The following is a 14995-nucleotide window of genomic DNA, read 5'->3' as shown; positions in this document are numbered from 1 at the left end:
ATTTATTTTAAGATTTTATTTATTTGACAGAGAGAGGTCACAAGTAGGCAGAGAGGCAGGCAGAGAGAGAGGAGGAAGCAGGCTCCCTGCTGAGCAGAGAGCCCGATGCGGGACTCGATCCCAGGACCCTGAGATCATGACCTGAGCCGAAGGCAGTGGCTCAAGCCACTGAGCCACCCAGGCGCCCCAACCACTATTATTTAAAGAGCCCAGAGAGAGTCTGAAAAATCTCTTTGATCACACCACTTTCCTTGTGTCGCTGGCACATCTTTTCTTTTTTTAAGAAATATATTTTATCTTCTTAAGTGAAATATCCATTAACCAGAAATACTTTTTGTCAGCCTAAGCTATAAAAATGTCATGCACAGAAACTGACAAAACAGCAAAACATCCAACTTATTACTTATTTTAGGCATATTTATTTAATAAATAACTTCAGTAAACAGCATGTAAAAAGTGAACTGTTAAAATTAAAAGGCACTTAACACAAGAATGTGACTAGGATGAAACAAAACGGGCAAATGGTGAGAAGGAAATATACAGTGGTCTGTTACAGCGTGGGCCGAAGGGGGGACGTGAGTAAGTGAGGACTGAGGACTTCACATGTTCATTAAAAAGGCAAATTTACAGCTGAAATGTCAAAGAAAAAGTACTGGTAAAAAAAAAGTCTAACCCCCAAATTGCAAACAAATACATTAAATGATTAGAAGAGGTGAGGTGATAAAAAGCACCAGGCTTTAAAAGAAATACAATGAATAAAATAAATTCACCCAAAGATCCTCAATTCAGCAAATATTTTGTAAATTAAGGCCATTATGTAAATGATGCTAAATTAAGGACTTTTTTGCAGAAAATTTCCCATTACTTGTATCCAAGGCTTGACTTTCTAAAGTAAAGGCAAAGAGTTACCAAGATTAAGTAACTCTTAAAATGGCACACAGGTTTTAAAGCTATGTATTCCCTTCCTAACTCTCTTTCTCCCGTGGCCTCTGTAGATCAAATATTTCAACTATTTTACACCAGTAATTCCCAATATGCTCAGTCTTTCAGATATGTTATCAGTCTTGTCTACTAGGCAAAGAGCAAAATAACAAATTTAAAACAATTCTAAACTAGCTACGTCAGACATTTACTTTGGATTCTGTAAAACTAAAACCTGACATATCTGTAAAGCTAAAAATCAATTTTAATACTTGATTAATGGAAACTCTCAGCATACTCGTTACTTTAACTACTGTCCTTTCAATCACTCTAGCAATATCACTTAATCCCCAGTAAGAGCCTGATTTCAACAGTCCAGGAGGAAAAGGTCAAAAAGGCACAAAGTGACCTTCGCTGAGGAGGATAAGCATCCTGTCTCAAGTTTTTTTTGTCAGTCCCTGGCATTGGTTATAACATTATTTTCAAAATAATAAAAACCTTTTTAAATTATACATATTGTACATTTTCAAAAACTGCACATGAGAGAAATCATAGTGCGACTGCCCTAAAGCTACCTCACTGTGACTGTGAAAATTACCACTCTGCACTCAGGGTCGTCAGTCTGCACAGGTCACGCTCATTTGCCCTCGTACTTTGGATTGACAACAGTTGTCACAGCACTCTTATAAATTGGATTTTCACCCTAAAAAAAAGAAAAAAATAAGTGAGAAAAATGATCGGTTTACTAAAACCGTGTAGTATTATTAGACAGTATTGAAAGTGAATGGTCATTTTGGGACATTCTTTCCATTCTTATCTGTCCAGATATCACACTCAATTTTTAAAAAGGCATTCATAAAAGTTTACACAGAAATGAAACCTGAAAGCTTGGCTCTTCAAGGGGAAAGGTGACCCCATAATCTGGCATCATTTCATTCCAGAGTCCTTCCTACACGGCAGGATTAAGAATGTCCTCCATGGCAGAGAATGTGCTATTTATTAAGGCTTCTCTCCTCTCAACTATAGTTTTGAATGCCTGTCTTAAAGAAGAATTAACCCCTCTGCCATTAACTGCCTGATTCTTAACCCTTCATTGCGGGTAAGAAGGTTCTTGGTAACTCCTGGGAATCCTGTACTGTCGTCTCTGTGAGGGAAGCGTTCTCCTGAGGCTCTTCCACCACAGAGCTTACTGACAGAGACAGTCCTGCGACAAGGCTGTCTGTCACAGGATTGCTGAGGGTCCTGTGCCTCCACAAGTCGTCACATTGCCAAATTTGCTTAAAACGTTAACACGAATAATACCATTCTTCATGAAATAATTGCTGTCCTTTGGTATCACACTGGTAAAATATTTTATCTTTATTGCAATACTAAATTGTGTTAAAGAGTACTGAAATCAAGCCCAGCGAATGACTCCAAGCCATCAATACAAGAGCTCTTCCAAGATCCAAAAATATGCAGGCACTGATGTTTTAAGCAGGCAAACAACATACACTTCCACACTACCATTTTCTTAAAAAACAAAAACAAAAAAGAACAAAACCCTTACAAAACCCTTATGCTAAGAGTGATACATTTCAATATCTACTAGAGCAGTTTCTTTCTCCTATCCTTAAATGCCAACTGAGAAGTATGGCCAATAATTCTCTATCAGAGGAAATTACAGTGAGCACAAATCAATAAATGTTAAATAAAAACTTAAGGTATTAATTTTTCGGTAAAAATTAAGACTTTGAAATGCTGTTTGGTTTTGTATTGTACCAGAGCCATTTGTGGTGACTTTTTAAAATATTTGTAGAAAGCACCTAAATAGTGATTTTTGCTTTTAAAATTTATTTATACTCCACTGCAGATTATATTTGGATATGGCTTTTATTGCTGCAATTTTTGCCCTCTAGTAGGGTACAATCTGGTGGATGACACACATGCAAATAAGTTAAGGCACTTTGATACAGTACAAAATACAACTACATACACAATATGGGAGCCGTAAAAAAAAAAATGGGACTTAGAGAAGATTAAAGGTATTTTCAGAGAAATTGATTATAGATAAAATATTAAAAGATAAATAGAAACACAAGGAAAATCAAAGTTCATAGGCAAAGTCAAGGTCTCGGGAAAAGAATGACACATTTGTGTAGAAATACATACAGTTTAGAAGTTTTTAACAGTGTGCGTGTGAGTGTATGTCCGGAGGTGTCAGCAAGGGAGAAGAGACAAGAGAGAAGGACAGTGCCAAATCCTAAAGGTCCTGTAGGCCATGCTGAAAAGACTGAATTTTATTGCATAGATAGGAAATCACTGAGGAAAAGTATAGCGTGTAAAGTTGGGTGGTCCTGAAACCCACCAAATAAACCACTACCACTGCAGCTCAGCAGTTAGTCTGAATTCCTATTAAGACAGGACACTATGTTTTAGCCCAACCCCAATCCCACCCCACAAAATACAACTTGACCAGTCATTTCAGAAGCATGGAACTCAGGATCCCTCAGAGACAAACATTATATAATCTGGATGATTAAAAAAAATACAGGAGGATATCAACTTCTTATCTCTTATCCAACTGAAGCTAATACATTATTATACAGACATTACAGCTGACACTTCATAACGGAGACAGGAAACTGGATCCTGGCAACTACATTCTTAGCAAGTTATATAGTACAAATAAGTTAAACTATTTCCATTCTATTTCCACGATGCTAAAACTAGATTCTTACAAATATACTGACAAAAACAAATCAAGGTTTTCCTTTAAAACAATACATTAGATCAAATATTTCATACTTAAGAATTGTAAGGGAGGTAAACTCATATATAAACCAAACCAAACAAACAAAAAAACCCAAAAATAAAAAAAAACCCAGAAAACAAAACAAAATAAAAAAACACCCAAATTACTGATGAGTCCAAAGTACATAAGGCAGAAACTTACCTTTGGAGAAAAGTGCCTTTTCATATACACAAATGTTTATATATTTATTGTTACATCCAAACAAAAGTTTAACATGCAAGGTTAGAGGTAAAATTAAACTATCTGTGTTAGGCATCATTTTTAAATGGAGGTAAACTAAAGTAAACCAGATTAGTTTCCATCGTTCAGAGTGCAACCCCACCCCTATCTTGAAAAAAAAAAATTAAAAGCATATTTAAATCAAGAGAAAAGGGTCATATTCAGCAGTGAAGTTTTCTGCACTCAGTAAAAGGTCATCTTTACGTTTATACTGGAATGACTGAGAGCAGTGGCTGCAGAATCACCACGGATTATAACACAACATACTAGATAGACAACACACAACTGTGAGAGATTCGGAAGCTGCATTTAAATTTGTATAACAGCAAGGAGGATAGACAATTTTTTAATCCACTTTAAAATTATAAAGTTAATAAATTTGACTTTACCTACATAATAGTCTTACGACATAAAGTAATTACAATGTCTGTTCATTACCTGAAATATGTTAATGACATAATTCATTGATTGGTAAACGCTGGTCCCATATCAGAAAAGTGTTTCACAATCATAATTTATTTTCATTTCTTAATGCACATTAATTTCTATTGTTTATTTCTACTTTAATTTTTTGTGAGAAAACATCTTAGAATAACCTGTAGCCATTAATTTACTGGATTTCAATAATGAATAATAAAATTTTAATGAAACTTTTACTCCTTGAGTTATCCAAAAGGCTTATTTTGGCTGAAGAAGTAATTTTAGCCAAAATTAATGATATAAACATTGAGTTTCACTATTATTGATTAATTTCCTTCAATGTACAATTTCATGTGTAGTAAAGGTAGAAATTACACCTTTTAATAGAATACACAGAAATTTAACTCATTTGTGAAGGAATCATATAGAATTGTCAATATTTGACTGTATTTGACCTACAAAAAAAAAAAAAAAAAAAAAAGGAAGGATGGAGGGAAGGAGGATAGGAAGGAAGGAAGGATGGACGGAAGGAAGGAAGAAAATTGAGTAAATCTGTTTCCTTCTAAAAATACTCCATGGAAAGGATTAAGGAAAGAGAACACACCAAGTCTAGACTAATACAAAAATGTACCAGCCTGCCCATATATGAATGTGACAGTAATCTTCTGCCATCAAATTTAATTTTGCCATTGAATAAGTCTTAAAATCTGCTTAGAAATAAAAGAAAAATCTGATAAGTAATGGTTTCCAACAGTCTTAAAAACACTGAGCAATCCTGTATTTAAAGTATACTCTCAGTAAATAAGCAAAAAAAGTGTCTTTAAGTGGTATGTCTGTTACAATGTTGTCCAATGCATTAATGTTACAATGTTACTCTAAGTTACTACAAATGTTAAAAAGCTGAAATTCTCTATAAAGAATGATCTACCTCTTCTTACCAGGTAACAGAGTCTCCTGAAGGTGAGTGACTGCTGCTAATACATTGTAGTGGGTAAAAACACAGACCCTGGAGTCCAAACTGCCTGGGTCTGATTCTGAGCTCTTCCACTTACCAGTCTTGTGTGAGCCTGGTCAATTTACCTAACCCTTCTGTGTCTCCATTTTCTAATGTGTGAAATTTAAAAAAAAGTTCTTGGGAAAGCAAAGAGGAATTCTGGATCACCAGCCAGGAGAATCTGTTCTTATTATAACCTTTTAAATCAGTTTTAGGGACTTACATAATTGTAACAAAATATGCTAGAAGCATTTCATGAAAATTCAGATATAAGGAAATCCTGACCACTAAAAGAAAATAAAAGAAAAAATAATAAAATAAAATAAAATTTTAATAATATTTAATAATATTTTTATAAAATAAAATAATAAAACAATAAAAGAAAAAATAATAAATTTGTCATTCATGTAAAATGTACATTTACCAAAATAGATGACCCTAGCTCAGTGAATAGGAAAAGCAAGCCTTATTACAACTTTTAATTTTCAACTAAATTTTTATTTAAAACTGTAAATGGGACTTTCTCTTTAAAGTCTTGTTTTTTTTTTTTTTAAGAAGTTCAGTGTTAGATTTGAATATTAGAACCATTCAATAACCAGGAAAAAAAAATACATAAATAAAAGGTCTTCTGGTTTTTAATGGAATTTCAACTTAAATCAAGAACTAGAGAATCTCCAAATAGTTCTAAAACCAATGATACTGTCGTTGCATATTATACCAAAGTTTCACCAGGTTACATTTATTTTTCTATCTTGCAATTTAGATTTCACTTTTACTTTTCACTATTTCATCCTGAAATCTCCATATAGTGACTCATATGTAAGGATAATGCCACCTGAAGCGCAGAAGCATCGTGAAGATTATAAGTGACAGGCTGGTATCACATAACGCAGTTCATTAGCCGGACACCCACACCCACACAACAGAGGTTATTAACAGCTCCCCGTTAAAGATGTGACAGCTAAGCTCTGAACAGCCACGCGGCTCAATGCTGTCAAAGGGCTGGGCTCTGACCCCCGGTCGGTCTGACCACAAAGCACGTCCTCTTTTTACTACAACCCAGCTGCTGCTCCTGCACCAGAGAGCTGATTTTAAAGCCCTTTGAAACACTAACTCTAAATGAACACACACACCAAAAAAAGCCACAATATAGCCGTATAAATAAAGCCAGACTTTAAAAAAACAGCACCAGTGATAAAGCACACACAGTGCAGTAAAAAATAATACGAGTTCACATGCAAAGACAGAAAATGAAAGAAAATACGAACGGCAACTTAGAGACCAGCTTTACGTCCATAGTTTGGATTCTTGAAATTATTAATAGGACTCTTGTAAATCGGATTTTCTTGCTAAAGTAAAAGAAATAGTTTCTAATGATTTCATCAGAAAAAAAAATTGACATGTATAGTGTTTAACCACTATAAGAGAATTTTCACTATGTTATAAATTTTACTTTTATGCTTCCAAATATCATTATATTAAAAAAAAAAAACACAAACTGCAGTAAAATGCAAATGATTAAAATTCATTTATACTTTAAAATTACCAAAGACTGCCTTCTTGTGTCAAAAGATAAATACATGAAGGCCAACATTTGGCCACCCCACCCTTGGACTTCATATTTCAAAATACATTATATGCTAGCACATCATTCCACTCACTTACAGCTTTTAAAAATTTTTACAAAGTTTATTAAGTTACAATTTGCAGAAAGTTAAATATGTTATATGTTAAATATACCCCTTTTAAGTACAGAGTTGTACATACATACCCACAATCAAGATCATCCCAAGAAGATCCCTCGTGCCCTCTCCCCACCACTCCAGCCTCTGGAAACCACTGATTTAGTGCTGCCCCTATAGTTCTGCCTTTTCTACAATGTCATATAAGTAGAATCATAAAATGTGTAGCCTTTTGAGTCTGGCTGCTTTCAATTAAGGTTCTTCATTAGAAAGGAGAGAGAGAGAAACTTTCCACTGATTATCTTTTTACACAGGTAACATTATTTAGAACTCTACTTTACATGAGACGAGAAAAGGCAGAAGAGCAGATTTAAGATCACAATTAGGAAATAAAAACAATGACCACAGTATTCAGAAGATCCTTTCTTAAAATGTCATGTTTTAAGGGGATATATTTAAGATGTTTTCTGCTTTTCACTAAATACAAGTTCTCTGAGGGACGAACTTCCGGAGAAATAAAAATACTTAAAGAAGACTTTAATAATCAGTTTTAGAGTTAACAGACAAGCCTTAGAAGTGTTACATTTACTTTGTAAACCTCCTTACATTTTAGATGTTCTGCAACTTACCGTGTCCCATTTGGCATTCATTTTCTCCTTTTCGAATTTAGCAAATTCCCTTCTGTCATGAATTATCATTAAAAGCTTCCAAATCAGCAGCAATGCAAGCCCAATAAGAACAATGCCAGCAACCACGCCAGCTACAATCGGAATGATGTCTGGACCAGTAGGACACTCTGTAAAATCAAAAGGAAAGAGTGAGCCCACAAGGGATGATATAGGTAAAGTACGGCCCAAACTACAAAGACCTCATTTGTCTCGTATCCAAAACATATAGGAATAAAAACCCAAAATAAGGGGCGCCTGGGTGGCTCAGTGGTTAAGCCACTGCCTTCGGCTCAGGTCATGATCTCAGGGTCCTGGGATCGAGCCCCGCATCAGACTCTCTGCTCAGCAGGGAGCCTGCTTCCTCCTCTCTCTCTGCCTGCCTCTCTGCCTGCTTGTGATCTCTCTCTGTCAAATAAATAAATAAAATCTTAAAAAAAAAAAAAGAAACCCAAAATAAGTAAATGAAAAGAATTCTGAAGAATCTATAAAAAAGATTCTAGAACTAACAAGTGACTTTATAAAGCCATAGGATACATGATCAATAAATAAAAACTGTATGAATTTATATTATACAGAAGTTCATTTCTACATACTGGAAATTGAAATTTAGAAAATTATATGTTCTACAATAGCATCGAAAATCATGAAGTACTTATGTACACATCCAACAAAATATGGGCAAGATTTGCATGCAAAAATTACTAAGCACCAATGAAAGAAATCAAAGACCTGAATAAATGCTAAGATGTCAATTCTCCCCCAATTTGATCTACATAAACTCAGTGCAATCCCAATCAAAATCCTGGCAGGAGTTTTATAGATATTAGCAAGTTAATTCTACATGCACAAGGAAGGCAGAGAACTACAAAAGTGTTTCAAAAACACTCTGGAAAAGAACAAAGTTGGATATCTCCTATCACCAGATTACAAGACTAACTATGAAGTAACAGTAATTGAGATAGTGTGGTATATTGGCTAAAGGTCAGATGCTCAGATTAATGGAACAGAATAAATAATTAGAAATAGGCCAACATACATAATAAGATCATCTGATTTTTCAACAAAGGTAGAGAAGGGTCAATCTTTCCAACACACAGTGCTAGAAATACTAGACATCCACATGCAAAAAACTGAATCTCACTCCATATACTAAGAATAACTCAAAATGAGTTATAGACCTAAATGGAAAACCAGAAACTATAAACCTTCTAGAAGAAAACACAGGAGAGAAGTCCTTTTGATCCTGAGTTAGGCAGAGTGCTAAGTAACAGTAAAAGCAAGATCCATAAAGAAAAACTTGACAAACGGTAGTTCATCAAAATTAAAGCTTCTTTAAAAAAACACTGTTAAAAAGGTGAAAAGAGAAGGAAGCATTAACTGGTAAACAATATTTGTCAGTCAAACACATACCTGGAAATGCAAAACAATACAGAAACTTCCAAAAACACAGTTTACCTATTTCTTACAAAGTTAAACATATGCTCACCATATGCTCTGAAATCCATTCCTACTACACTTCCAAAAGAAATGAAAATTTACATTTCACAAAAACTTGTATACAAATGTAGAAAGAATATACAATAAAAGTGTCTATAAAAATCAAAATAAAAAATGTTTCATCTTCTGAGAAGCTGAAAAAATTCATGCTTTACAATATCCTTTAACAAATTATCTTTCCCAGTAGTACCTAAACCTAAATCAACCTCAAACTTAAGCGTCATCAATAATGATGTAAGTCCTAGTAAGTTCCTGGTTAAAGAAGAGTCCGGTAGTATGCTGAGTGTATGCCGAGTGTTTTATGTGGATTCACGCATTTAGTCTTCAAACTCTCCACTCATAACACTTAAGACCTGCTTTCTCTTTTCCTTATTTCTTATATAGTTAACAATACTATTTTAAGCTTTGAGATTTAAACTGCCTTAACTTGAACCTAAAATAATCCAGCTGGAGGCTATCATTGGGTGTTAGGGAAAATGCCAAGAGGCCTAAGTAGTAGCAGAAAGAAGAAAAAAGAAAAAGAAAAGAATGTAAAATGATCAGATTTTTACCCGGAGTCTCTACAACATGAACGATGGCCTCATTGTTCCCATTGACCGAGTACGTGAAATAGAACCAGCAGTCGTCAACATCCTTCTCCTTACAGTGCGACAGGGGATCAACCTGGCCTGGCTGCGGTAATTTGTCCCGATTTTCAACCTTGGTGATGTTGAAATGTGAACATTCCTGTGCACATGTGTCTTTCTTTTCTCCTTTATTGAAGGCTCTGCACTGAACACATTCTCTGTGAAAATACAAATGACATTAAAAAAGTATTTAAAATTTAAAATGAGTATTTGCTGAAAGACTATTTCCTGTGAATAAAGGAGAGGCACAGGACACTTCTAGATGGAAAAATTAAATATAAAAATGCTCATTTCCCCTGCGAAATTACATAGTACAGTTCAAACTAAAATCCAAAAAGAGAAGTAAAAAAGTAGTAAAATAAGACTAGCCTTAACAGACATTATAAATGCATAGCACAAAACCAAAATGATTTAAACAATGCGTTGTGGATACAACAGTTCTTCAAAAGGCAAAACGTTCAATTTTGCTTAGCTTAGTCAAGAGACAGTAATTAAACAAGTGGTAATACTAATTCACAAAGGTTACCATGTGGAGTCAACGACATAGCCAATTCGGACCAAAACAATGGCACCAACACTCTCCTATAACAAACTTAAGTATCATACAACAAACACCAGCAACTGAGAAAGGATTTTTAAGACGCAGAGCGGGCCACCGTGTGTCAGAGATTTTATTTCCAGTGTGACCGAGTATCAGTACTATTCTGGATCTAGTCTAATACTACACAGGCCAACAGACAGCAAATACCAACTGTTTCTGGCACCTGGGAAAAACTTACTTATGTTCCGCACAGACACCGAGGCAGGTCTGACACATCTCACAGGTCGGCCCTTGGAACTTGGGGTCGGTGCACTTACAGGCGCCACATTCGCAGACGCCCCGGCCGTTGCAGATCTGTCCGTTCGTGGCCAGGCACGAAGTCGTGTCCAGAGAACAGTCACAGGCACTGCCAGTGTAGTTGGGGTTGCACTCACACACGCGACACTTGCAAACACCATTTCCTGGGATTAAGAATATCATTTCTCACAACAGTGGTAAAGATATCAACCATGGCACTGACTTCAAAGTCAAAATAAGCAGTGATGTAGAAGAATACGTAGCTAAGGATACACGGACCCTACAGTGCTGCCCTTTTTCTACTTATTCACCAAGAAAACTCCTAATGCTTTTTTACTGTATTAGATGAAATCACACTTTAGAACGATTTTCAGACCCTTTTCTCACCTCCACAAATTAAGCCATTGGATCTATCGCAGTTGAAATTATCACACTCGCAGAATTTTCCAGAATAAATTTCATTTGTATTATCCCTCTTCCTACAAACACACTGTCCACAGACACACTCTCCATTGTTGCTACAGATTTCCGAACTGTTTTCTTTCCTGCAGTAAGCATCCATATCTTCACTGTTTACTTCATCTGTGCTACATTCGCAATGTCTACCAACTCGGCCCTCGTTGCACCTAAAGAAAGAAACCAAAATTTCAATCACATAAAATAAAAATTTAAAATAACAAGTCATACTGTGAGAAAGATGGGGAGAGGAAACAAGACTGTGAATGGTATCTTCAAAATACAATTATATTACATGGGAGTGTTCACACCACATGTCACAGACATGTATGAAAGTGTTCATATGTGCATACATGTGTGTGTGCATGCACCAGCTAAGTTCACATGGAATATAGGAAAGAGACTAGGGGAAAAAATGTATTCAGGAAAATAACCATTTTGATCAAGATGAAAATATCATCTAGCACTGAACAGGTAAACAAAACATTTGGAAATATAGGATCAACTTACTTTAAGAGTATGTTAGTTCTGTTCTCAAATGATATGCTATCACATTTGGTATTATAGATGAAGCATCTCTAAATTTAAAGCAATGGTCCAACCATTAATCTAAATAAGTACAATAAACACGCCCCAAAAAGTGCATAGAAGTTATAGAAAAACATACTGATCATAGCATTTAAAAATATACTATTTAAAAACAGGTACATCCTATGGGTCCAGACTTTTCGGACACACTGTATTTTTTGAACATCCAAGGGTTATAGACACTGGAAATATACTAATTCTGTATCTAGAGAATATGTAAAGGGGAGGAAGGCAAACTATTGTTTTTTTAAAGATTTATTTATTTTAGAGAGAGCGAGCATGGACGCAGGCCGGCAGGCTGGGGATGGGGGAAGAGAGAGAGAAATAGGGAATCCTTAAGCAGACTCCCCACTGAGTTTGGATCCATGCCCCTAGGCCTCAATCCCACAACCTGAGACCATGACGGGAGTTGAACTCAAGAGCTAGCTAGCCACTTAACTGACTGAACCATCAGGCCTCCCAGGAAGACAAGACATTTTTAAGATTTTTTAGTTAATGAATTTTACTAAAAATGAATCTACATGACTCCATCAGGACACATATAACATAAAAAAGTAAAATGTAATATTTAAATTGTTATTTAGAATAGACAACTAGTAACAGATGGTGAAATCCAGCCATTTATTTTTCTCATGATTAAAAACCCTTCAACGCCTAGTCATTTGGGGCTGACATTTAGATCAAAATACTCTCCTCTTCCTCCTATCTTTCAAGGAGAAAGCTATATTCAGAATCTATTCAATTTTAATTTTTAATTAAAAGGTAACCACCACAGTGTAAAAAAAAATTTTTTTAATGATTCGATTATAGTTTTATTAGTAGATTCCATGTTCAGAAAATAGTTTTTCTTTTTACTTGCACAAAATATATTTGTTTTTAAAAAATTATTCCAACAACGCAGAAGTACATGCACAAGGTAAACAACCTTTACTGCTTCCTGGTTCCACTTCCCAGATAAAACCACTGGAAGTTTGATATATCTTCTTAAAACCCTTTCTGTAAATGTATTTTATATAAGCTTATTTAGCTCTAGAAAATTCAGATTGCTACTATATGAGGGGAAAAACCCAAAAGCTACCTTAACAATTTGTTAAATGTATATCTTAGATGGCTATAAAATCTTTTATTTCAAAGAACATCTTCTTGACAAAAAAGAAGGCAGGGAAGAAAGAACTTTCTATAAATACCACACAAGATCCTCAAACTGACCTCATGGTGAGCAGCACTGGTTGAAACAAAGAATTTAGTTGCTCTAAACAGACTTTTTTCTGGATTTCTCAAAAGAGCCTACCCACAACTTTCTAAACCTAATGTAGCTCTCTCTCTGTCATTCTCCATCAACCTCAGCTCACCTGCAAGCTCCACACTCGAACGTCCCATTTCCTTCATGACACTTTGGACTGCTAGGGATGCCTTCGCTTTGGCATTCACATTCACAGATGAACTCAAGAATAACTTCTACTTCTTCAGTAAAGCCTAGAGGCTTAATTTTAATGGTTTCAGAATTCTTATTTGGACACTTATTTGAAGTTATGCTAATTTCAAATTGAACCTTGAAGGAAAAAAACAATTAAATTAACCACTAGGCAATTTAAATCTGCTAAAAAATATTTCAAAATGCTCATTTCTTTTACTATATCTCAAATTATAAACTAGATTTGCTTATAAACAAGCAATTTTTTTTCTTTTCTTCAGAAAAATGCTTATATAACTTACCTCATCTCCAATGGAAATATTGGAACATTTTCTTCCATTCTCCCCAGTTCCGTTCACCCCATTCTTACAGTAAGATTTGTAATTTATTGTTACTCCTTCTGGTAACTTGCTATTTTCCAAAATGACTTCTGAGGATAGGGACTGAAAGAAAGACAACAAAATGCTACTATAAAGTATACTGAATGCATAAAACCAACGGGCAAAATGAACTACTAAGAAATGTTATTATTTAAATAAAAGATTTGGAGCCAAATCCTGAATGACCAGAAAACCCATGACTACAGAGAAACAGGCTCAAATCAAAATTCTTCAAAATACTGTACATGATGGTCCATATACACTATGGAGTATTATGCCTCCATCAGAAAGGATGAATACCCAACTTTTGTAGCAACATGGACGGGACTGGAAGAGATTATGCTGAGTGAAATAAGTCAAGCAGAGAGAGTCAATTATCGTATGGTTTCACTTATTTGTGGAGCGTAACAAATAGCATGGGGGACATGGGGAGACAGAGAGGAGAAGGGAGTTGGGGGAAATTGGAAGGGGAGGTGAACCATGAGAGACTATGGACTCTGAAAAACAATCTGAGGGTTTTGAAGGGGCAGGGGGTGGTTGGGGTACCAGGTGGTGGGTATTATAGAGGGCATGGATTGCATGGAGCACTGGATGTGGTGCAAAAATAATGAATACTGTTATGCTGAAAATAAAAAATAAATTTAAAAAAAATACCATTTCATGAAAAAAAAAAAAAAGAATCCCCTTGTAACACACATATTCATTTTGTCATTTCTTTAAAATATATATTACCTTGGAAACCAAAATTTTAAAATTCAGTAGTAAAGGCAAAATGTAATACGTTCCTTTAGGTTAAGACTTTTGTTCTTATGAAACTTCTTTGGAGGGTCTCCTTTAGACAGCTGTCTTTCTCTTGAGCCTTAAGCACAAGGACAGTTGCCTCTTTTAATTTGGATACTGCATTAAGGTATCAGGGCTAGATAAGTCCAATAGTCATAGATTGTGCTAACAAGTGTAAGTTTTATGTCAACTCTTATGTCATTTGTGTTTTTACAAAAGATCAAGCAATTTAAACACTAGGACAAAAAAAAAAAAAAAGAAAACAAAGGAGTCCCAAAAACCCATCACTAAAGAAGACAGACGGGCAAATAAGCATAGCATACAATGTTTCACATGACATGTCATCAGTTCTATGCAATTTAAAACATGAATAAGATATTACTATGTATCTATTGAATGGTCAAAGTCCAGGCAACAACAGGACTAAATGCTGCTGATGATGTGGCACAGCAGAAGTGATCATTTTTTACTGGCAGGATTGCAAAATGACACAACCACTTTGGAAGATACTTTGACAGTTTCTTAATAAAATAAACTTATCTTAACCATGCAATCCAGCAGCCCACAACGCATGAAAACGTATCCACATAAAAACTACACTTCAGGATGTCTGGGTGGCTCAGATGTTGGGTATCTGACTTGGGATCCAGTAATGATCCCAGAATCCTGGAATCCAATCCAGCATTGGGCTTCTTGCACAATGGAGAACCTGCTTCTC

The 14995-nt window shown here is 35.3% G+C and overlaps 1 protein-coding gene across 1 annotated transcript in view; it reads right to left on the bottom strand.

Annotated features, from left to right (window-relative positions):
• Positions 1–399: 399 nt before the first annotated feature.
• Positions 400–14995, bottom strand: part of ITGB1 (integrin subunit beta 1) — a 46101-nt gene continuing 31505 nt past the window's right edge. Inside the window, exons 10-16 of the mRNA XM_044228851.1 lie at positions 13420–13560; positions 13056–13255; positions 11047–11285; positions 10601–10823; positions 9747–9979; positions 7660–7826; positions 400–1624 (exon numbers count right to left, since the gene is read on the bottom strand). Coding sequence (XP_044084786.1) covers positions 1559–1624; positions 7660–7826; positions 9747–9979; positions 10601–10823; positions 11047–11285; positions 13056–13255; positions 13420–13560 — 1269 coding nt within the window. The 3' untranslated portion in view covers positions 400–1558. The remainder of the gene's footprint in view (positions 1625–7659; positions 7827–9746; positions 9980–10600; positions 10824–11046; positions 11286–13055; positions 13256–13419; positions 13561–14995) is intronic.

Source organism: Neovison vison, chromosome 12 (assembly GCF_020171115.1).
Source record: "Neovison vison isolate M4711 chromosome 12, ASM_NN_V1, whole genome shotgun sequence".
NCBI classification, from domain to species: Eukaryota; Metazoa; Chordata; class Mammalia; order Carnivora; family Mustelidae; genus Neogale; species Neogale vison.
This window is presented reverse-complemented; position numbering and strand designations above follow the sequence as displayed.